The sequence below is a fragment of the Mustelus asterias genome, unplaced genomic scaffold (assembly GCF_964213995.1).
Source record: "Mustelus asterias unplaced genomic scaffold, sMusAst1.hap1.1 HAP1_SCAFFOLD_63, whole genome shotgun sequence".
NCBI lineage: Eukaryota > Metazoa > Chordata > Chondrichthyes > Carcharhiniformes > Triakidae > Mustelus > Mustelus asterias.
Genome location: NW_027590128.1, coordinates 1,680,857 through 1,705,063, shown reverse-complemented (window position 1 = coordinate 1,705,063; position 24,207 = coordinate 1,680,857). Strand labels below are relative to the sequence as shown.

At 44.9% G+C, this 24,207-nt stretch overlaps 4 protein-coding genes across 5 annotated transcripts in view; 1 reads left to right on the top strand and 3 right to left on the bottom strand.

Annotated features, from left to right (window-relative positions):
• Positions 1–24,207, bottom strand: part of LOC144483346 (uncharacterized) — a 341,173-nt gene that overhangs the window by 27,188 nt on the left and 289,778 nt on the right. The window lies entirely within an intron of this gene.
• Positions 983–12,908, bottom strand: LOC144483345 (uncharacterized; the record flags this gene model as incomplete). Its single annotated transcript, XM_078202062.1, has 3 exons — positions 983–2,748; positions 4,695–4,874; positions 12,627–12,908. Coding segments are annotated over 3 exons (1,656 nt in total), but the record flags the coding sequence as incomplete, so codon positions are not given.
• On the bottom strand, positions 12,892–15,802 carry LOC144483390 (uncharacterized). Of its 2 annotated transcripts, none has more exons than XM_078202114.1 (2): positions 15,638–15,802; positions 12,892–13,641 (listed from the first exon to the last, which is right to left on the bottom strand). In XM_078202114.1, exon 2 carries the CDS (start codon positions 13,312–13,314, stop codon positions 12,916–12,918), a length of 399 nt encoding a protein of 132 aa, XP_078058240.1. In that variant the 5' UTR covers positions 13,315–13,641; positions 15,638–15,802; the 3' UTR covers positions 12,892–12,915. The 2 variants fall into 2 exon arrangements, with proteins under 2 accessions (XP_078058240.1, XP_078058241.1); XM_078202115.1 differs by lacking the exon at positions 15,638–15,802 and adding an exon at positions 14,336–14,450.
• LOC144483363 (uncharacterized) lies at positions 16,149–21,636 on the top strand. The gene is made up of 2 exons (XM_078202079.1): positions 16,149–16,231; positions 17,815–21,636. Exon 2 carries the CDS (start codon positions 18,283–18,285, stop codon positions 19,429–19,431), a length of 1,149 nt encoding a protein of 382 aa, XP_078058205.1. The 5' UTR covers positions 16,149–16,231; positions 17,815–18,282; the 3' UTR covers positions 19,432–21,636.

Here is a 24,207-nt window from a genome sequence, read left to right as displayed (position 1 = left end):
CTGTGGGAGGAAACCGGAGCACCTGGAGGAAATCCACAGACACGGGGAAAATGTGCAAACTCCACACAGTGACCCAAGCCGGGAATCAAATCCAAATCCCTGGTGCTGTGAGGCAGCAGTGCTAACCACTGTGCCACTGTACCACCCAGTGCTCTGAGGTTAAGTTTCTTCTTCAAACCTAAGAAGATTCAGTGTCACATCAGGACGGGGAAAAAGGAGTCCATTGGCTTCAGATGGATAATGATAAAAGTTAATATCCCAATTTATTCACTTTATTCCTTCAAGCTGAGGTTTACAAAGTGAGAATTCCGCTGTTTATAGCAGTGACTAAATAAGCAATGACACTCATCCTATATTTAAATTAGTCTGGAATACACCTCAATTTCACACAGGTTAACATTTTTCAAGCATTTGGAACCCCAAATGTCTGCTGACGTGTCATCCAGAGCTGTTTTCCTGGCAGTTTGTGTCAGTAGCAGGCTGCCGTTACCATCCACTCTTGGGCAGGGTGAGGAGACAGCTCCGACACCGACCTCAGCTGGAATGGGAATTGAACCATACATTAGTCCGCAGGCCAGCAATGCTGCAGGAATTGCAGAGGGGCTGCACAGAGGTCCAGAATTGGAAGAGGGGGTTGTGGAGATGGAGGAAGCGTCTGCAAGACATGGGGACATTTTGGATTATCTCAAAATTACAGAATGCGGGAGACCAGTCAGGAATGTGTTGAAATTGTCAAGTCTGGCAGTAATGTGTGGATGTGGGATTCAGCAGCAGATGAAGGGCTGCACGGTGGAACAGTGGTTGGCACTGCTGCCTGACAGCAGTGGGTTTCTGTGTACGTTCTCCCTGTGTCTGAGTTTCCTCTGGGTGCTTCCGTTTCCTCCTACATTCCAAAGATGTGCAGGTCAGGTGGATTGGCCATGTTAAATTATCCGTTAGCGTCCAAAGATGTGTAGGTTAGCAGGGTAAATGCACATGGGTACAGGGCTCATCGAGTCTGCACCGACTCTCCAACAGAGCATCTTACCCAGGCCCTATCCCAGTAGCCCCACATATTTATCCCGCTGTTCCACTGTGTTACTTGTTCATTACAATAGGGACCAGAGTCTGAGGTTATAAATGGGTGAGTTTACTCCAATAGTAATTCTTTCGACATCTGACAAGTTTACAGCTATGAACATCCTGCCTATCAAATAGCTCCAGCCTACATATGAGAGGACCAACATTCAGAGCTTTCAAATCTTTATCCTGAAGTTACAAAACAGACTTTAGTCATCGGCCTGCTGATACATCGGCACATTCACACAGGGGTGGATTGGACTGTCATCTGTTTATTATTCATCTTTAGTTCAATACAGTTTCTGAGTGATTTAAATTTAAAACAAGGTCTGCAGGCGTGAAGATTTATTGACACATGAATGAGAGATGCTGTGGGGTATTCTACAAGTCCAACAGGGCTGATTTACATCAGAAAAACTCCAACTATCAGTATAAACATTATTTAGTTGGGATGTAATTAACAGCAGCAATAACAGCAGAATCACACCCCTGTGATCACTGGTGAACTCGCTGGTGTCTCACCAGGTTGTATGACTGGGTGAATCCCTTTCCACACATTGAACAAGTGAACGGCTTCTCCTCACTGTGAACTTGTTGGTGTCTCAGCAGAATGGATGACCGGGTGAATCCTTTCCCACACTCAGTGCAGGTGAACGGTTTGTCCTCAGAGTGATTTCGCTGGTGTGCGAGCAGAAGTTTTCTGCTTTTAAAGCTCTTCTCACAGTCAGAACATCTGAACGGTCTCTCATTTGTGTGAACAAGTTGGTGTGAAGTGAGAGAAGATAAACAAGTGAATCTCTTCCCACACACAGGGCAGGTGAACGGCCTCTCCCCAGTGTGAATTCGCTGGTGTACAGTGAGGTCGCCTGATCGCCTGAAGCCAGTCCCGCAGTGAGAACACATGAATGGTCTCTCGTCAGAGTGAGCACGTTGATGGTGATGCAGTTCCTCAGAACTTTTATAGCCTTTCCCGCAGTCTGGACATTTAAACAGTCTCTCTTCACTGTGAACTCGTTGGTGTTTCTGCAGGTTGGATGTTCGGTTAAATCCTTTCCCACATTCAGAGCAGGTGAATGGCCTCTCTCCAGTGTGAATGCGCTCATGTGCCACAAGGTGGAATGATGTCCTGAATCCCTTCTGGCAGTGGGAGCAGCTGAACGGTGTGGAACCGGTGTGAATGTACTGGTGCTCCCGCAGTGTGCGTGGAGTTTTAAAACTCTTTCCACACTCAGTGCATTTAAACTCTTTCCTGTCGGTGTGAACTCGCTGGTGTCTCTGCAGGGCAGAGAAATCTGTGAATCCCTTCCCACACACGGAGCAGGTGAAAGGCCTCTCCCCTGTGTGAATGTGCCGATGTATCAGCAGGGCCGATGACTGAGTAAATCCTTTTCCACATTCGGAGCAGGTGAACTGCCTCTCCCTGCTGTGAATGCGCTGGTGAATCAACAGGCCAGCCGTCTGAGTGAATCCCTTCCCACACACAGGGCAGGTAAAAGGTCTCTCTCCAGTGTGAGTGCGTCGGTGATTTTCCAGGTCAACTGGGGAATTGAATCCTTTCCCACAGTCTCCACATTTATACGGTCTCTCCCTGATGTGACTGCGCTTGTGTCTTGACAGGCCAGACGATCGTTTGAAGCCTTGTCCACACACATGTGTATGTTTTCTCCCCACTGTGAATGGTGCTTTTTTCTTCCATGTTTAATGGCCTATGATATTTAGATCCTGATGAATCGAGGCACTCTGTCTGATCTTGATGTGATCCTTGATTTACAATTGTCTGTAATTCCTCACCTTCTAATCCCCTGAAAAATGAATTGAAAACAGAAAGAGGGAAACATAAGAGACAAGCCATTATAACACAAAGGCAAGATGTGAAATTGAGCTGAATGAATCTGGTAAATTGTGGGATTAGGAATAGGAAAAAGGATATGAAAGCTGCTGGATTGTCATAAAGCTTCAAACGGTTTACCAGTGCACTGAGGGAAAGGAACCCTTCACCCTTCAGAGCCCACAACAAAAATCCAGCCTTTCTGTGTGAAGAGGGAGAGGTCGGGAGGAGGGTGACGGAGAGAGACTTTATACATCAGCAACTCAACCAGCATTTTGGCAGAATCTCCCAAACCCACAATCTTTCCCACCTGGAAGTACCAGAGCAGCTGGGACATGGGAAAACTACACAACTCCCTGACTTGGACAAATATCACTATCCCTTCAATGTGACTGGGTTAAAATCCTAATACTGTTGCATTGTGGGAGCACCTTTACTATATGGACTGCAGAGGTTTAAGAAAAAGGCCAACTATCACCATCACAAAGGATAACTGGTGATTGGTAACATATCACTGTCAGTGCAGGATAGTAATTCAGGACAGATACCTGAGCCTTGTCAGTAACGTCCACATCCTAAGAAGTTTTATTTTTTTGCAAGTCTATCTGAAACTTGCAATGAAACAAAACCCACGACCACTACAATCTACAAGGACAAGGACAGTGGACAGATGGGAAACCACCATTTGGAATTCCCCCTCCAAGCCACTCACCATCTTGATTTGGAAATATGTCGCTTTCCTTCACTGTCATTGGATCAAAATCTTGGAATTCCCTCCCTAACGTCACTGTGGGTGTACCTACCACATGGATTGCAGCGATTCAAGAAGGCAGCTCACCAACAACTTTTCAAGGGCAATTAGGGATGGGAAATAAGTGCTGGTCTAATCAATGACACCCACCTCCATTGAATGATTTTGAGAAGTGACCTGGAATATCCATGAGAATACAATCCTGACAATTACTCAGTGAAATACTTCACTCAGTCACACCATTTTCTGAGTTTACATTTGACTGGAGCTCTTGGATTCCGCTGTAATTGCTGCTGCTTGTGGAAGACTTTGGGACATTTACAATTCTCCACCTATTACCACTCCCTTTCTTTCTGATGGATAATGAAAGATCTATGCATAGATTTCAGTATAACTTGGTTCCTCTTTTAATTAATTTATCGAACCCGCCCCCGTCCCCCAATCTACACACAATAGTAAAAACATCACGAGCTACTAATAATGACTTTCAATGGCAGAGCCCTGACCCAGCATTCCCCGCGGTGCTGAATGTCCCCTATTCACACCAGAGGCAGGCACTGCACAGGCGCATTAACCCCTCATATTGGAGCGTGCGCACTGTCAGTAATGGCGATGGGGTTGGGCTGTTTTTGCCTCTTTGCAGGGGGGAAGAAAGAGAAAACTCTGATGGAGCGGGTTCTGGATAGGGAGAGTTTCTAAACAATTGGTGAGTGCCTCAAACCGCGATTGAGACTCTGCCGCTCCCGTGTTTGCAGCTCTGGGTCTTTTCCCCTCCGAGGCCCAAGTCCAGGCTGACGGCCGCCATCTTGGTTCAACGAGGAGCGCATGCGGCTGGTTATTCTTGACGCAACAGTATGGGGGCGGGGCTAAGGTTATTCTCTTCACACCGGGTCCTAGTGTCCGATACAGCCACCAGAATTTGATTTTTTTCAACATTTTCACCCACTCTCAAGCTGCAGCTGATGTTTTGCAGCCGCGAGGAATCCATGAACCATGTTTATATTCAGTGTGAGAGGTTGCAGACCTTGAAGGAGCTGCCTCTCCCCTTTTAATTACACTTCTTTTCTGCCCCACACTCCTATTCGTTGGCTGCCCAGTGTGGAGCAGGCTAGGGAGGTCAGAGGATCTTTTCCTGGACCTGCTCTTGGGGCTGGTTAAAACAGTAATTTGTAGATCAGCAGGAGGTAACTTGGCTGTCGGCTGCTCTTCCGTGGTCTTGTCCATGCTCGAATGGTCCTGGAGAGGGAGTGTGCGGTGTTGACTGGAACACTCGATACCTTCCACAACTCAGGGTACAGAGTGTCTCATAGACACTGGAAACAAATTTCTGGTTTAGTTGAGATGGAAGTTTGATTGGACCACAAGATTGGAGAAACAAGAGAGAAAAGAATGTTCTGTGGAAACTAGAAATGCTTGTTCTGAATTTCTATCCTGTACTGACAGTGATACTGACTCTGCCAATGGAGTTGAGGATTATATCAGATCAACCATGATCTCATTGAATGGTGGAGCATTCCGGGTACACAGGTACACAGACGGGAAACTGAAAACAAACATCACATCAAAATCTGAAAAAGTCACTCCATTCATCACAACATGAATATCATCGACCTTTAAATGTGAAAGATTTCAAACATCAGTGTGACTGGAAAAGCACAGAACAAACATACACCCAAGTTCCAGTGAGCTGACTGTGGAAACAGCTTTAACCAGTTACACAGCCTGAAAAAAACATCACACTATTCACAGCAGCGAGCCAAAGGATGGGAAGACCTAGGATCAGAGTTAGGCCATTGGGCCCATCGAGTCTGCTCCACCATTCAATGAGATCATGGTTGATCTGATATAATCCTCAACCCCACTTTCCTGCCTTATCCCCATGACCCTTGATTCCCTTACTGAGAAAGAATACACAAGTTCTTTGTGTGGGCAAGGCTTGAACAGATCATTTAACCAAGAGAGACACAAGGATACTGGCACCATGGAGAAACCATGGAACAAAGAACAAAGAAAACTACAGCACAGGAACAGGCCCTTCGGCCCTCCAAGCCTGCACCGACCATGCTGCCCAACTAAACTAAAATCCCCTACCCTTCCGGGGACCATATCCCTCTATTCCCATCCTATTCATGTATTTGTCCAGACGCCCCTTAAAACTCACTATCGTATCTGCTTCCACTACCTCCCCCGGCATCGAGTTCCAGGCACCCACCACCCTGTGTGTAAAAAAACTTGAAAATGTGGTGACTGTGGGAAGGGATTCAATTATCCATCTCTGCTGGAAATGCATCGCCGCAGTCACATTGGGGAGAGACCATTCACCTGCTCTGTGTGCAGGAAGGGATTCATTCAATCATCCCATCTGCTGACCCACCAGCAAGTTCACATTGAAGAGAGGCTTTGACAGTGATAACAATTCTAAAAGCTCTGAGGATCTGTCAAGCACCAGATCATTCACATTGTGAGACAGTTCAGTTGCTCGCATTGTGGGAAGCTATTTAAACAATCACAGAACCTCACTGAACACGAACACACTCACACTGGGGAGAGGCCATTCACCTGCTCTGTGTGAGGGAACGGATTCACATGATCATCCCACCTCACTACACACCGACTGGTTCACATTGATAACAGACCTTTCAAATGTACGGAATTTGAGAAGCGTTATAAAACCACAAGTGATCTGCTGATACACCAGCGAGTTCACAATGAGGAGAGGCCATTCAGATGTACAGTGTGTGGAAAGGAATTCACTCTGTTATCCAGCCTCCAGAAACACCGCGAGTTCACATTGGGGAGAGGTCGTTCACCTGCTCCTTGTGTGGAAAAGGATTCATTTATTTAACCAGCCTCAGATCACACCAACTCGTTCACTTGGATAAGAAACCTTTCAAATGTTCTGAATGTGGGAAGAGCTTTAAGACCTCCAGTATTCTGCTGAGACACTAGCAAGTTCGCAGGGAGAGACTGTTCACCTGCTCCGACTGTGGAAAGGGATTCACTCGCTCATCCAACCTGCGAACACACCAGCACATTCACACCAGGGAGAAACCGTTCACTTGCTCTGAGTGCGGGAAGGGATTTTCTCACTCATCCCACCTGCTGAGACACCAACACACTCACAATGTAGAGAGACCGTTCACCTTCTCTGAGTGTGAGATGGGATTCTCTCAGTCAACCCACCATCTTACCCACCAGAAAGTTGACAAGTGTCTGCAGGGGTGGATTCTGCTGTTATTGCTGCTGGTGATGACATCCAGGACTGAACCATGTTCATTCATCGCTATAATTGGGCTGGAGATTAATATTCTGGATAAATGTCAGATGAACTAATATTGTTTCAGACACAATGCGGGGACCTTCATTTGTTCAGGATAAGAACAGATTAATCAATGTCTTGTTACCAATTGCTGCTTTTTTGTGGCCTTTGTCTTTTCTAACTCTCAATTATTTCAGTTCTCATACCTTCAGTTACTCTCATGGACAAGTTCCAGCTCCCATCCCTTCCAGAGTGTCTTTCCTGGTCTCGGAATCCAAGGAACATATCAATAACATATCTGTGATCACCAAAGACAAAACAGTTAAATGCACTGATCCGCTTCTTTCCCCAGTCACTGAGAATGGGGATATCTGTGGAGCTTTCTCTCTCTGTGATTTGTTTAATTGTCCCCCACCATTCACGGGTAGATGTGGGGGGACTGCAGCTCTGATCTGATCCGTTGTTTGTGGATTGTTTGGTCCTGCCTAGAACATGCTGCTTCTGTTGTTTAGTGTGCTTATAGTAAAGTGTTACCAGTCACCAGATTGGAATCTCAGCTATAGGGTGCCTGGTGCTGCTCCTGACATGTCCTCCTACACTCCATGTTGAACCAGAATGGTCCCTTGGCTTGATGGTGATGGTAGAGTGAGGGATGTGCCGGGCCATGAGTTTACAAATAGTGGTTGAATATTGTGATGCTGATGACCCACAGCACCTCATGGATGTGCAGTTTTGATCTATGTCTATTCTGAATCTATCCCGTGCCACACGAGATGATGGAGGGTTCAGATCACAAGGATTAGGAGCAGGTGTCGGCCATTTGGCCCCTCAAACTTGCTCCACAATTCAATAAGAATCATGGCTGATCTGACTGTGGCCTTCACTCCACTTTCCTGCTGCTCCATAATCCTTGACTCCTTGTTAATACTCTGTCTAACTCAGCCTTGAATATGTTCAATGACCCACAGCCTCCATTGCTCTCTGGGGACGAAAATTCCACAGCCTAATGACCCTCAGAGAAGAAATTTCCCTGATATCTGCCTGAAATGGGAGAGCCTTATCTTTAAAGTGTGACTCCTGCTTCGAGATTCCTCACAAAAACAAAACATTCTCTCGGCATCCACCCTGACAAGATCCCTCAGAATCTCATGTTTCAGTCAGGTCACCTCTCATTCTTCTAAATTCCATTGAGTATAGACCCAACTTGCTCAACTTTCCCCAGAAGACAAACTCCTTCATCCAAGCAATCAGTCTAGTGAATCTCCCCTGAACTGTCTCCAATGCACCTGTATCACTGTTCAAGCAAGGAGACCAAATCTGTACACAGTACTCTTGGTGCAGTTTCACCAATTCTTTGTATAGTTGTAGCAAGACTTTGTTACTTTTATATTCCATCTCCCTTACAGAAAACCTTCCTAACAACTTGCTGTTCCTGCTTGTTACTTTTCTGCGATTCTTTTAGAATTTCACCCAGATCCCTCAGTCCTGCAGCATTCTACACTCTATTTAGATTATATAGTTTTTTCCTATTCTTCCTGCTAAAGTCAATATCCTTATATGTTCCCATATCATACTCTGCTAAGATTTTTCCCTACTCACTTACCTATTTATATACCTTTGCAGATTCTTTGTATCCTCCTCACAACATGCTTTCCTATCTATCTCCGTGTCAACCTGTTGCTTGATTGGACTGTGAGACTGTAGGAAAGGTCAGTTTGTAGTTTAGTGATGTGTAATGATCAAATAATTGAATTATATTAATCATTTAACCTGATGTGATATTCTGCTTAATTGTAATCAGTGTAAGATATGAGAATCTTGTGACTGGCTCTTTGTCTGTAGCTGCATCCTTATTTGACAAGTGAAATACATCACATGCCCTTGGATAATTATAGAGCAAGTGCTGTGAAACCCATCAAGTCTTGGTGAGTTAAGGTCTGGAGCCATTAGCTTCCCAGCCATTGACAACTAACAGTTATATTTGAGTTAGAGGCCCTGTTACATTGAAACATACATAGAAACTAGAAGCAGGAGTAGGCCATTCAGCCCTTCGAGCCTGCTCCGCCATTTATTATGATCATGGCTGATCATCAAATTCAATATCCCGGTCCCCCCCGCCAAATATCCCTTTAGGCCCAAGAGCTATATCTAATTCCTTCTTCAAATCACAAAACATTTTAGCCTCAATTATTTTCTGTGGTAGTGAATTCTACAGATGCACCACCCTCTGGGTGAAGAAATTTCTCAACTCAGTCCTAAAAGGTTTACCCCTTATCCTCAAACTATGACCCCTAATTCTGGACCCCCCCCCAACCATTGGGAACATTCTTTCTGAATCTACCCTGTTTAACCCTGTTAGATTTTTATAAGTTTCTATGAGATCCCCTGTCAATAAACCATCACACCTGCAATACTTTGTTTTAAATTTATATCATTTAGAGACTGCTGAAATAAAGATGAACAATAAACAGATCACAGTGCATTCCTGCAGCTCTACATTGACAGGAGAAAGTCTGTTCTGTAACTCCAGGATGAGGCAGTGTAAGCTCTGAATGTTGGTAATCACAGGCAGGCTTGAGCTGTTTGATAGATGAGTTGTTCATAGCTGTTAACTTGCAGATATTGAAGGAATTACTCTGAAAGTAAACTCGATAATTTATAAGCTCAGACTCTGCTCCTTGCTGTAATGAATACTCAGCATCCATTAGTGCTAATTTACAGTGAATCACTGAGTATCCTGGGATCTTTGTTACTTGTTTTGTGAAATATCTCTCCCCATTAGTGTTGAACTGCTGGATAACTCTGATTGCATTTAGACATGTCTAGAAAGAGACAATTTGCCCAGATTTAACTGCAATTTGTAACCAATAAACAATGTTTATATTCTGACTTGTAGACTGGTGATTTGTGAAGAAAGATTTAATTCACTCACTCAGCAGTTTGAGGGAAATCAGACTGAGGTTTAATGTAATAAGAAATAGGAGCAGGAAGAGGCCATTCAGCCCTTTGAGTTTGTTCAGCTATTCACTGAGATCAAGGTTGATAATCTACCTCAACCCCACCTCCCCGCACTGTCCCCATATCGCTTAACTTCTCTTTATACCCAAATATTTATCAATCTTTGTCTTAATTATACCCAATGCCGAGCATCCACTGCTCCCTGGGGTAGAGAATTCTAGACATTCACAACTGAGTGAAGAATTTTCTCCTCAATTCAATCTAAATGATTGACCCCTTATTCTGAGACTGTGACCCAGTGTTCCAGGTTCCGCAGTCAGGGGAAACATTTTCACACCATCGAACCTCTCAGGCCCATGAAGAATCATATACTCTGATCAGATCACCTCTCATTTTTCTCACCACCATTAATTTGATCCGAGTCTGATTTTATCGGTAAAAGCAAAATACTGCGGATGCTGGAATCTGAAACAAAAATAGAAAATGCTGGAAAATCTCAGCAGGTCTGACAGCATCTGTGGGGAGAGAATAGAGCCAACATGTCGAGTCTGGATGACTGTCTGTCAGAGCTGACGAAGGGTCATCCAGACTTGAAACGTTTTTTTGTTTTTGATTTTATAAGTACCCTGTTACCAAGTCCCAAACAATAAGATTTCTAATATTTCACCTACAACTGATGTGAACTGGTCTAAATTCCCCATTTTCTCTCCTACTTTCTGGACTAGTGAGGTTAATGTTTGCTGACTTCCGATCCTTGGGAACTGTTCGAGAGTTTAAGGAATTCTGGAAGATCAAACTAATGCATCCACTATTTCTGAAGCTCCCTCTTTTAAATCCCCAAGATGCAGGTTGTCTGGTCCGGGGAATTTGTCACCATTTAGTCCCATTAATTTCTCCAGTCTCTATTTCTATAAGACCCTCATTCTTATTGGACAAGGGACTGTGTCACCGGTCTCCAAAGCCACCACAGCTTTGGACTTGTGCAGCTCCCACCATTGATCGATCAAACCCATTTTGATGGGAATTAAATGGCTAGTTTCATTTTTTTAAACTTTTATTCACATTGCACTTGTCAGAAAGGATCATTTAATTAACAACTTTTCTGTAAAGTTCCATAAAATGAGGTTGGAACATGTCTGTCTAGTTTTTCATTATTATTGACATTTGATGAACAGCATTACAACTCGAACGATATTGTATTGGTGACTAATGTTTAAAAATGGCTCTTCCTTGTATTAAAGTTCCCGCCCCCTTGCACTAACCCCTTGGTTCCCCATTATTAGAATTTCTCTTTTGTCTTCTACCATGAAGACAGATAGATACAAAGTATTTGTTGCATTTCTCTGCCATTTCCTTGTTCCCCATTATATTTTGACTTTTATCTGCCTCTCATAGAGAATGTTTACTTTCACTCACTTCTTCCTATCCACATACCTACAGAAACATTTAAAAATCTACTTTCTAAACTCTTACTGGTCTGCACCCAAAGAGGGAATTGAGCTCAGAAGCGATTTTAAAACAGTTTATTGAGAAGTAACAGTTAAAACAAGATGTGTGAGTTAAATAGATAGGAAAAGCACCTGACCTGTGACAGGTGAGAGAGATTTACAGATCCCAGAGGACAAGCAGACGGATGAAGCCAAGTGAATGTTGATGTCCATAACTGGTGCCTATGGAAGGTTCACTTCAATGAGCCTGATTGTGGGTGTTGGGGAGAAGCCAGTCAATTTGAAATCTCCTTGCTCTTGAGGGCCTGTTTTAACCTTTACATGTAGTTAGTTACCATAAGAGCCAATGGTATCAGGATTAAAAATGTCTTGCTTCAGGGCCTGTGCGAGAGACAGGTCCTTGGCAGGGAGAAAGGCTTGTCCTGTGTTTGTCAGCCAGCAAGCTTTCTTCAGAAGACAAAGGGAAGGCTCTTTCTATAATATTCCATCAGTATCCAAAGATTTTATAAGGCTATTAGATGGTGATTTCTTACAATCTGTTACTTGGATTTGACTTTTCTCCATTCCTGAGCTGAGGGAATTTTTGTTCCAGACGGGATGGGTGACATTTGGAGACTCTCGATTCTCCACCAATTCCCATTCCCCTTCTTTCTGGGGGATACTGGAGGTGTCACTGTGTGTAGGTCAGTAAGAATTCTCAGCAAGGATTAATCAGCACTTTCAAATTGGAGATGTTCATCAGTGCAACCTCTCAGACACTGAATTGTAGAATTCCGGCCAAAGATCAATAGGGTGGCACGGTGGTTCGCACTGCTGCCTCACAGCGCCAGGACCCCGGTTCGATTCCTGATTTAGGTCACTATCTGTGCGGACTCTGCACGTTCTCCCCGTGTCTGCATGGGTTTCCTCCAGGTGCTCTGGTTTCCTCACAGTTCGAAAGATGTGCTGGTTAGGTGCATTGGCCATGCTGAATTCTCCCTCAGTGTACCCAAACAGGCGACTAGTGTGGCGACTGGGGGATTTTCACAGTAACTTCATTGCAGTGTTAATGTAAGCCTACTTGTGACACTAATAAATAAACTTAACTTAAACAATTTGAGATTGAAGTAAAAGTTCCGAATCTTGTTGTAAACTAATTTCAGATGGACCGCGGTAACTGCAGCCCCAGGAACACAATCACCTCTAGATCCAGAATATTAAACTCCAGCCCAGTTACCGGCTGTATTAACATCAGCAGAAACAAACTCCAGCTGTCAGAATGAAAGGGCCCGGTTGTCATTAACAGCAGCCATAACAGCAGAATCCAATCCCTCACTTGTGAACTCGCTGGTGTTTCAGCAGCTGAGATGAATCAATGAATCCCTTCCCACACTCGGAGCAGGTGAACGGCCTCTCCCCGCTGTGAACTCGTTCATGTCTCAGCAGTTGGCATGAATCAGTGAATCCCTTCCCACACTCGGAGCAGGTGAATGGCCTCTCCCCAGTGTGAGCTCGCTGGTGTACAGTGAGACTGCCTGAGTGTCTGAAGCTCTTTCCACAGTCAGTGCAGCTGAATGGCCTCTCCCCAGTGTGAACTCGCTGGTGTTTCAGCAGGTGGATGAAAGCCTAAAGCTCATTCCACAGTCAGTGCAGCTGAATGGTTTCTCCCGGAGTGAACTCGCTGGTGTGCCACTAGGTTAGAGGAATTAATGAATCCCTTCCCACACACGGAGCAGGTGAACGGCCTCTCCCCAGTGTGAACCCGCCGGTGTAACGCTAGATTGCATGACTGAATGAACCTTTTACCACACACAGAGCAGCTGAACGGCCTCTCCCCAGTGTGAACACGCTGATGTAATGCTAGGTTGGATGACTGAGTGAAATCCTTCCCACATGTGGAGCAGGTGAAGGGTCTCTCCCCAGTGTGGGTGCGTCGATGAGTTTCCAGTTTGGATGGGCAAGTGAATGCTTTCCCACAGTCCCCACATATCCACGGTTTCTCTGTGGTGTCGGTGTCATCATGTCTCTCCATGTTGATGATCAGTTGAAGCCTCGTCCACACACACAACACGTGTACAGTTTCTCCTCACTGTGAATGGTGATGTATTTTCAGGCTGTGTTAAAGCTCTTTCCACAGTCAGTTCACTGGAACACTCTCACTCGGGTGTGTGTGTGTCTCGGTGCTTTTCCAGTCACACTGCTGTTTGAAATCTTTTCCCATAGACAAAACAAACACACATTTCTCCTTCCACTTTCCAAGTACGATGATATCCAGGTCCTAATGAATCAAGTGATTCTGTCAGATCTTGATGTGATGTCTGGTTTGAGATTCCCGACTGCAATCCTCAACTTCTAATAGCTGTAAAAACCGTCAATAAAAGTCATCACTGACAGTCCAGGATAGAAATTCTCAACAGACAATTCTAGTTTCTCTGGAATTTTTTCCTCTCGAACCCCCAAAGTTGCAGATCCCCATCCCACACACTCTCCCTCCTCCCTGAACTGAAATCCAAATAAATTAACAGATAATCATTTCAGTATCCTCTTAAAAAATGTGTACAACTAGAGATAGTATTTTTGATGATTCACTTCATTCGTAACACATGAGAAAACATTAATCTGAATCACCCTGATCCGATCAGTCAGAATAGCAGATGTTAACTTTGTGTCCAGAACTGACTGTTTCGAGATTTGATGAGAAATTGTGAAGGGGGTTTCTCTAAACCTCCCTCTCTAACTAAGTTAAACCTGGTTTCAGTGTCAGGGCCCATTCTGCTTTCTGGTTCTCTTCCTGCTGACTATTAACCTCAATAAAATATCAAGAATACTGAAGCCACTGTTTTTGGTCCCCCTTCCAAGTCTTGTTCCTTTGCAATCCACTCAATCCCTCTTCCTGGCAAATGTCTGAAATTAAGCCAGTTTGTTCATAACCTCGGTGTCCCATTTGATCCCAAGTTTCTGGGACTGCCTATTTCCACCTCGGTAACATCACATGACATCAACGCTACCTCAGTGCATCTGGTGCTCAAAACCCTCATTCAGGCCATTGTTACCTCCAAACTCAACTGTTCCATCGCACTCTTGCAGGTCTCGCACATTTTACACATGGGAACGTGAAGTCATCCAAAAGTCCGCTACCCGTTTCCTAATTAACAGCAAGTCCTGTTCCCTGATCACCCCTGTCCTCCCTGACTTGCCTTGGCTCCCAGTCATGCAACACCTTGATTGTAAAATTCTCATCTTTGTTTTCAAATCGTTCCATGGCTTCAGCCCTCCTGATCTCTGTAATCTTCCCACAAACATCCGAGATATCAGTGCTGTTCTTGTACATTCCCTACCATAATTGCTCCACCACTGGTGGTTGTGTCTTCAGGTCTTCAGCCCCAGGATCTGAATTCCCACCCTACACCTCTCTGTCTCTAACTCACTTTCCTCCTTTAAGCCTCTCTTTAAAACTCACCTCTTTGTCCAAGGTTTTGGTCATTTGTCCTAATATCTCCTGATGAATCTGGGAATCTCACTTTGTTTTATAATGTTCCTCAAAGTTTATTTATCAGTCACAAGACTTACATTAACACTGCAATGAAGTTACTGTGAAATTCCCCAAGTCGTCACACTCCAGCACCTGTTTGGGTCAATGCACCTAAGCAGCACAGCTTTCCGACTGTGGGAGGAAACCATAGTACCCGAAGAAAACCCACGCACACACGGGGGAGAATGTACAAACTCCACACAGTGACCCAAGCCGGGAATCGAATCCTGGCGCTGTGAGGCAGCAGTGCTAACCACTGTGCCGCCTGTGTGAAGTGCACTGGAATGATTTATGATATTATAAATAGAAGTTGTTGTTGGCTATAATTCTGACCTCCTGTTTTACAACAACTCACTGATTTTACAACAAACTCTATCTCTGATGTTTTGTTTGCTGAGGATTATCCATTTGGTTTTGCCCTTAATAAAGATGGCCGATGTTAACATCTGAGGATTTTGCCTCACAAATTGAGGAATTAAAATTTAATTATTAGTGTGACAAGTAGGTTTACATTAACACTGCAATGAAGTTACTGTGAAATTCCCCCAGTCACCACACTCCGGCACCTGTTCGGGTTACACTGAGGGAGAATTTAGCACGGTCAATGCACCCTAACCAGCACATCTTTCAGACTGTGGGAGGAAACCGGAGCACCCGGAGGAAACCCGCGCAGACACGGGGAGAATGTGCAGACTCCACACAGGGACCCAGGCTGGGAGTTGAACCCGGGTCCCTGGCGTTGTGAAGCAGCAGTGTTAACCACTGTGTCACCCTGACCCGAGATCCGGCATCTGGCCGACACCGGGTGTTTATGAAGCCTCACCGCCCGGATCCATTTATGTTTCCGGTTTTCTTTCGGGCTCTGGATCCGCGCCATTTAAAATTCCCATTGAAAACCCGCCGGCTCGAGCTCCTTCCCGCCTGCGGATCCACAAAGTGTTTCCAAATCCTCCCAGCCACCGCCTAACGCTGACTCCGCTTCTCCGGGACAAACAAGCGCCAAGGACAGCAATGACACTGCGCATGCTCCACATCACAATGACGGCAGCTCCGGACCAATAGGAAGAGGGGGCGGCGCTGGAGGACCGAGCCGAGCGGCTGGTCCTCCGACCAATTGGAGTGAATGAGGGGCGGGATTGGAGGACCGAGCGTGAGCGGCTCGTCCTCCAACCAATCAGAATAAATGAGGGGCGGAGCTGGAGGACTGAGCCGGAGCGGCTGATCCTCCAACCAATCGGAGTAAATGACAGGCGGGTCCAGGCTGGGAGTGGAGCATGCGCAAAGATGATCAGGCGTTGGGGAGCCTGGGAACGGACTGCGCAGGTGTGGTGTACACAGGAAGAAGTCACAACACCAGGTGAAAGTCCAACAGGTTTATTTGGAATCACGAGCTTTCGGAGCGCCGCCCCTTCATCAGGTGACTCACCCAGTCCAACACCGGCATCTCCACATCAGGTGGTGTGGGTGTGCGCTCTGAGCATGCTCAGTGTCAGTCATGGTGTTGGGGAGGGTTCGGGAGGAGATTGTGAGCACAGGGTGGGAATGGAAACCAAGGCTGCACTGGAAACAGCACCAACTTCTGGCCTAGGCCGCAGGCCCCGGCTTTATCGCAGGGATAGCGCTGAAACCGGTGGCTGGACATTGAGGAGGATTTGGAGACACTTTGTGGATCCACAAACCCTTCAGAATCATTGTCAGCTCCCTGGTTTGCAGCTGCGGGGCTTCTCCCTCCCTCCCTCCCGGGAACAGGCCCAGGTTAACGGCCCCATCCTGGCTCAGCCACTGGAGGATGGTTCACATCAGAGGATGGGGGAGGGGGACAATAAATAAGAGGTTACACTTTGGCCTCAAATCAATGAGGACTCTGATCTCTGGGAAGGAAGGAAACCCTGGGAGGTGGGCGGGGAGGATTCACAAACACCAGCTGGAGGCCCCAACACCCCCAATAAGACCCATTGGTTTTATTGTCAGTCTGCAGACAGGAGCTGGAGAACTGAACCCAGACAGAGGAGAGGGAGGGAGAAAACTGGGAGTGGAGAAAAGAAAATTGTCTGTTCAGCGTTTCTATTGTGGATTGACAGCTGCTTTATAGATGCAAGATGGGGCAGCACGGTGGCACAGTGATTAACACTGCTGCCTTACAGCGCCAGGGACCTGGGTTCAATTCTGCCCTTGGGTGACTGCCTGTGTGGAGTTTGCACATTCTCCCCGTGCCTGCGTGGGTTTCCTCTGGGTGCTCCGGTTTCCTCCCACAGTCCAAAGATGTGCAGGTTAGGTGGATTGGCCATGCTCAATTGCCCCTTCGTGTCAGAGAGATTAACAAGGTAAATATTACGGGAATGGGTGGGATAGTTGTCGGTGCAGACTCGATGGGTTGAATGGCCTCCTCCTGTACCTTGAGGATTCTCCGATTCTATGATGGATGTTTGAAAACTGCTTTTACACACGGTTACATGTTGACGATTTACACACAGAAAACTCAACCCCAAGAGAAATGTTTGTCTCTCTGTGATTTCTATTCTGCATTGACTGTGATGATTTTTGTAAACAGAGATTACAACTTTCAGGAAAGGTTAAATGGACTGAAGTTTTTTCCTATCGAGCAGTGACCTGATAAAAGTCTTTCAAATTATTAGTGGCTTGGACAGGGGAAATGTGGAGAGAATGTTCCACTTGTGACAGAGTCTAAAAGAAGGAATGATCAATAAACGAAGAGTCATAAATACAAGATAGTTACCAATAAATCCAAGAAGCAATAAGGACAAATTTCTTCACTCACAGGTTTAGAATTACCATAGAAATGAGTTGAGGAAAGTGCTGAGATTGTTTCAAAAGGAAATGGGAGAAACACACAAGAGAAAAAGAAATGGAAAAATCAACTGAAAGGCTGAGATGAGGTCTATGGGACAGGAGAAGATGTGTCAAGTATAAAGAATTAAACTGAATGGCTTGTTTGTGTCTTGTGTATTCAAAGTAATTCAATGTAAACTCCTTTTCCAGAATATCTGCAGACGGGCGATTCAAACCAAACGTCTCGGGATCTGACAGTGTCACATGATTCTTCAGGATCTGAATATCAAAGGCCCATGAATGTGGAAGGAGAAACGTTTGCCTATTTTGTCTTTGGGAAATTATTCAACATCAGTGTGACTGGAAAAGCCCCGAGACACAGACATCTCAGTTACTTTTCCACAGTCAGCTGGAACAGAGCTTTAACCAGTCACACAGCGTGAAAAGAAATAGCACATTTTCATCAGGTAGACACCGCACTCGTGTTCTTTGTGTGGACCTGGTTTCAACTGATTATATAACCTGGAGAGACATGAGGACACCTGCACCATGTGAACAAGGAGCAGCAATAGGCCATTCGGCCCCACGGGCCAGTTCCGCCATTTAATAACATCATGGCTGATCTGATAGTGAGCTCAAATCTGCATCCCGCCTACACCCGATAGCCTGTCAATAATCATGGAGAAACCGTGGAAATGTGCGGACTGTGGGACGGGATTCAATTACCCGTCTGAATTGGAAACCCATCGACGTATTCACACTGGGGAGAGACCATTCACCTGCTGTGTGTGTGGGAAGGGATTCACTCAGTCATCCAGCCTGTACACACACCAGCATGTCCATACTGGTGAGAGGCCATTCACCTGTCTTCAATGTGGGAAGGGATTTAATGCTTTATCAAACCTCCGGACTCACCACCAGGTTCACTCTGATCAGAGACCGTTTAAATGTTGTGAGTGTGAGAAGAGCTTTAAAAGCAGAAAGGATTTGTTGATTCACCAACGCACTCACACTGGGGAGAGGCCATTCATCTGCAACATGTGTGGTAAGGGATTCACTCAGTCATCCCACCTCCTGACACACCAAAGTGTTCACACTGATCAGAGACCATTTAAATGTTCTGATTGTGAGAAGAACTTTAAAAGTAAAAAGGATTTACTGATTCACCAGCGCACTCACACTGGGGAGAGGCCGTTCATCTGCTCCGTGTGTGGGAAGGGATTCACTTGTTCATCCCAGCTCCTGAAACATCGATTTGTTCACACAGATCAGAGACCTATCAATTGTCCTGAATGTGATAAAACATTTAAAAGCAAAAAGGATCTTCTGAAACACCAGCACACTCACACTGGGGAGAGGCCATTCACCTGCTCTCTCTGTGAGAAGGGATTCACTCGGTTAGCTCACCTTCTGAGACACCATCGAGTTCACACTGGGGAGAGGCCGTTCACCTGCCCTGTGTGTTGTCAGGAATTCATTGATACATCCGACCTTCTGATACACCGGCGAGTTCACACTGGGGAGAGACCGTACACTTGCCTCCTGTGCAGCAAGAGATTCACTCAGTCATCCCACCTGACTACACACCAACTTGTTCACACTGATCAGAGACCTTTTGAATGTTCTGATTGTGAGAAGAGATTTAAAAGTAAACAGAATCTGCTGAAACACCGGCGAGTTCACACTGGGGAAAGGCCGTTCAACTGCTCCATGTGTGGGAAGGGATTCGCTCAGTCAAACAACCTGCTGAAACACCAGCAAGTTCACAGGCAACAGCAGGGGTTGGATTCTGCTGTTATTGCTGCTGTGAATCACACCCAGGACTGAATAGTGTCTGGTTGCCAGTGAGGTTCCACAGTTTTGTGGTATATATCAATGACTTAGACTTAAATGTAAGGCTCATGATTCAGTTTGCAGATGAAACAACAATTGTATTTATGTTTAACAGTCCAGAAGAAAGCCGTGGACTGCAGGAAGATATCAGTGGGTTGGTCAGATGGGCAGAAAAATGGCACATGGAATTCGATCTGGAGCAGTGAGAGAGAATGAATTTGGGACATTAGACAAGACAAGGGAATGAACAGTAAAGGGATGATGCTGAGAATTATAGAGGATCAGAGAGAACCTGGAGTCAACATCCAGGCATCTGTGAAGGAGGCTGGACAGGTAGATCATAAGACCATCAGATGTAGGAGCAGAATTAGGCCATTCAGCCCATTGAGTCTGCTCTGCCATTCAATCAAGGCTGATCAGTGTCTCAATCAGGTGGTCAAGAAGACATTTGGCCCAAGCCTAGTGTATAAGAGGAGGGAGATTATGCTCAAACTGAAGCAGAGAGTGGGAATAAATGGATCCTTTTCAGAGTGGGAAGCAGTGACTAGTGGGTGCGGCAGGTTCAGTGCTGCAACCCCAGCTGTTCATAATATACATTAATGATTTGGATGAAGGAATTGAATGCAATATCTCCAATTTTCAGCCGACACTAAGCTGGGTGGCATTGTGTGCTGTGAGGAGGATCCTGAGAGGTTACAGGGTGGCTTGGACAGGCTGAGTGGGCAGATACTTGTCAAATGCAATATAATGTGGATAAATGTGAGGTTATCAACTTTGGTGGCAAAAACAGGAAGAAAGATTATTATCTGAATGGTGGCAGTTTAGGAAAAGGGGAAGTGCATCGTGACCTGGGTGTCATGGTGGGACAGTTGCTGAAGGTTGGCATGCAGGTACAGCAGGCAGTGAGGAAAGCTAATGGCATGCTGGCCTTCATAGCAAGAGGATTTGAGTACAGGAGTAAAGATGTCTTGCTGCAGTTGTACAGGGCCTTGGTGAAGCCACACCTTGAGTATTGTGTGCATTTTTGGTCTCCTAGTCTAAGGAAGGACATTTTTCTTGCTATTGAGGGAGTCCAGCGAAGGTTCACCAGACTGATTCCTGGAATGGCAGGACTGATATGAAGAGAGACTGGATCGACTGGGCTTTTACTCACTGGAATTTAGAATGAGAGGGGATCTCAGAGAAACATTTAAAATCCTGATGGGACTGGACAGGCTCGATGCTGTCCCAACATGTTCCCAATGTTGGGGAAGTCCAGAACTCGGGGTTACAATCTTAGACTGAGATGAGGAAGAACTTCTTGTTGTGAACCTGTGGAATTCTCTACCACAGAAAGCTGTTGGGGCCAGTTTGTTAAATATGTTCAAGAGGGAGTTGGATGTGACTAAAGGGACCAAGGGCTATGGAGAGAAAGTGGGACTGTGATACTGAAAGTGCATGATCTGCCATGATCATATTGAATGGTGGTGAAGGCTCGAAGGGCCGAATAGCCGACTCCTGCACCTATTTTCTATGTTTATAAAACGCTTCATAAAACGTTCTGTCGAAGGATCATTTAGATCCAAAAGATTAACTCTGTTTCTCCCCACAGATGCTGCCAGACCTGCTGAGGTTACCCAGCATCGTCTGTTTATATTTATAAAATGCTAGTTGGAGCAAGCTGGAGTACTGAGCTCTGTTCTGGTTACCAGATTAATCAGTTATAAAAGTATATGTCAAGTCAAGCTGTGTGGCAGAAAGCTGAAGACAGTTGGTGATTTTTTAATATAATTCCAATCTGTTCAATTTTCAAATCGAGTGAATAAAGGATTGAAGAATTAGGAGGGTTCGTGGAGGAATCATTTCACCCGGAGAGTCACGGGGATCTGGAACTCACTGCCTGAAAGGACGGGAGAGGCAGAAACCCTCATCACATTAAACAGGAACTCAGATACGCAGTTGAGATTCTGTTACACACAGAGGGACAGATCAAGAGCTGGAAAGTAGGGTGAAACTGGACAGTACTTTTCCAGCCAGCACAGACCTGATGGGTTGAATGGCCTCCTGCTGTTCAGTGAATTTTCTATATTTCAGTTCTGACAGTTGGAGTTTGTTTCTGCTGATGTTAATAACTCCTCGAACTGGGCTGCAGTGTATAATTCTGGATAAATGTGAAATCAGCTTGATTAAAACACATCAGAATAGATTTTTTGTCTTTCCCACCTGTGTTATCTGATTGTATTCTGATTTTCTTATCAGTAACACAACTAACCTCAGCCGCCCCAATCTGTGAATGACTTAGTAAATTCCTTCCCTAACAGCACTGCGAGTGTCCCTCAAACCACAGGGACTGCAGCGGTTCAGGAAGGGCAGCTCACCACCACCTCAAGGGCAATTAGGAACAGGCAATAAAAATACTGGTCTGGCCAGTGACACCCACACCCCATGAAAAGAAAATGTCTGTTCAAACAAGACTTAATTAAGGCAGGACAGGATTCTTTGAATAATAAATTTTCCATTAAATTAACATTAAAATTATTATTAAAGGAAAGAGATTTGCATATCAATTCAGGAAAATTTCCAAGATGGTGCTGGAGTGAGGCGACTTCTTGCAAGCTGTGCCCAGCATACCCTCTAATTCTATCTTCTACTCGTTCGATGCTTCTAAAACTTTATTCTGACTCTTATGACTGTAACACTACATTCAGCATCCTCTCCTTCTCTATGTACGGTACTCTTTGTCTGTATAGCACCCAAGAAACAATACTTTTCACTGTATGCTAATACACGTGACAATAATAAATCAAATCAAATCAGACAATGATTTTTACAACTTTATCTAAGTGTTGATCCATCACAGTGCTCCCCTCTCAAGACTCTGTCTCAGACACAATCCCACTTGCTGAGATGGACATGTGATTCTTGCCTCGAGTGAGTGTCTTCAGTAATCAGCCAGCAACAAATCATTACAGAGCCCTGGCTTTTCACCCCTGAGTGGCCAGCGCCCTGTGTCAGAGTCAACCTTTTCCTCAGTGAATAATTACCTCAAGCTGCTGCTCGGGTTAATCCAATTAATTCTTAGGCACGGTAGCCACCCAGCCTCAGTACATCAGACAAGAATACAAGAGAGTTAAAATCTCTTGACTTTCAAGTACTTCGCTATCCACTATTTAAGGTGAGAGAGGGGAAATGCTAAAGTGTCCAGAGGGGCAATTTTTTCACACACAGGGTGGTGAGTATCTGGAACAAGCTGCCAGAGGTAGTAGTAGAGGCGGGTTCAATTTTAGCTTTTAAAAAGCGTTTAGAAAGCTACATGGGTACGATGGGTATAAAGGGATATGGGCCAAATGTGGGCAATTGGGATTAGTTTAGGGGTTTTAAAAGAAAAGGTCGGCATGGACAAGTTGGGCCGAAGGGCCTGTTTCCATGCTGTAAACCTCTATGACTCTATGACACTGGATCAAACTAAACATTATAATGTACCATTCCTCGGGACCTTTATCAGGGATCCTTCATTATTAGAACCGTTTGTCTGAAATTACTGTTTCTCACACAAACAGAGAGACATGCAATAATTCAACTTAACGAGTTTTAAATGAAAATCCAGTCTTTCCAATATGATGATTGATTCATTATTTATAACTTAATCAAGGTTCAACAATTGTACAATCATCTGTTTCATGACTGGTTACTCCCTTCAGAATTTGATTAATATATGTGGTTAATACAGAAAATACAATGAGCTCTTTCATCACATTGAGTCATAGAGTCAGAGAGGTTTACAGCATGGAAACAGGCCCTTCGGCCCAACTTGTCCATGCCACCTTTTTTTTTAAAACCCCTAAGCTAATCCCAATTGCCCACATTTGGCCCAGATCCGTCTATACCCATCGTACCCATGTAACTATCTAAATGTTTTTTAAAAGACAAAATTGTACCCGCCTCTACTACTACCTCTGGCAGCTTGTTCCAGACACTCACCACCCTCTGTGTGAAAAAATTGCCCCTCTGGACACTTTTGTATCTCTCCCCTCTCACCTTAAACCTATGCCCTCTAGTTTTAGACTCCCCTACCTTTGGGAAAAGATATTTACTATCTAGCTGATCTGTGTTCCTCATTATTTTATAGACCTCGATAAGATCACCCCTCAGCCTCCAGAGGAAAAAGTCCCAGTCTATCCAGCCTCTCCTTATAACTCAATTCATCAAGTCCCGGTAGAATCGTAGTAAATCATTTCTGCACTCTTTCTAGTTTAATAATATCCTTTCTATAATAGGGTGACCAGAACTGCACACAGTATTCCAAGTGTGGCCTCACCAATGTCTTGTACAACTTCAACAAGACGTCCCAACTCCTGTATTCAATGTTCTGATGAAACCAAGTATGCCGAATGCCTTCTTCACCACTCTATCCACCTGTGGCTCCACTTGCGAGGAGCTATGAACATGTACCCCTAGATACATGTTAGTATCAAAATTACTTCCTTGACCTTGTTAGTTATTACAGCAGGTACAATATAAAAATGATCAAGTTAAATTCAGGTCTAACCAATCAGACCTACTTACAGTGAGAAACATGATTGAATGCAGCAGCAGTGAGAAAGGGTCAATTGTAAAGTTAAAACTGAGATGTGTCTGGTGCAGTTTTAACAGAATATCCAGTCTGATGTAAGCCGATGCAGAATCTAATGTAACAGTAACTAAGAGAGATGTGAAGTGTAAACATGAAGTATAAACCGAGACTTGATCTTGAGTGGTAATAAAACCAGGGCCTCCTATGGTCTAAACAGA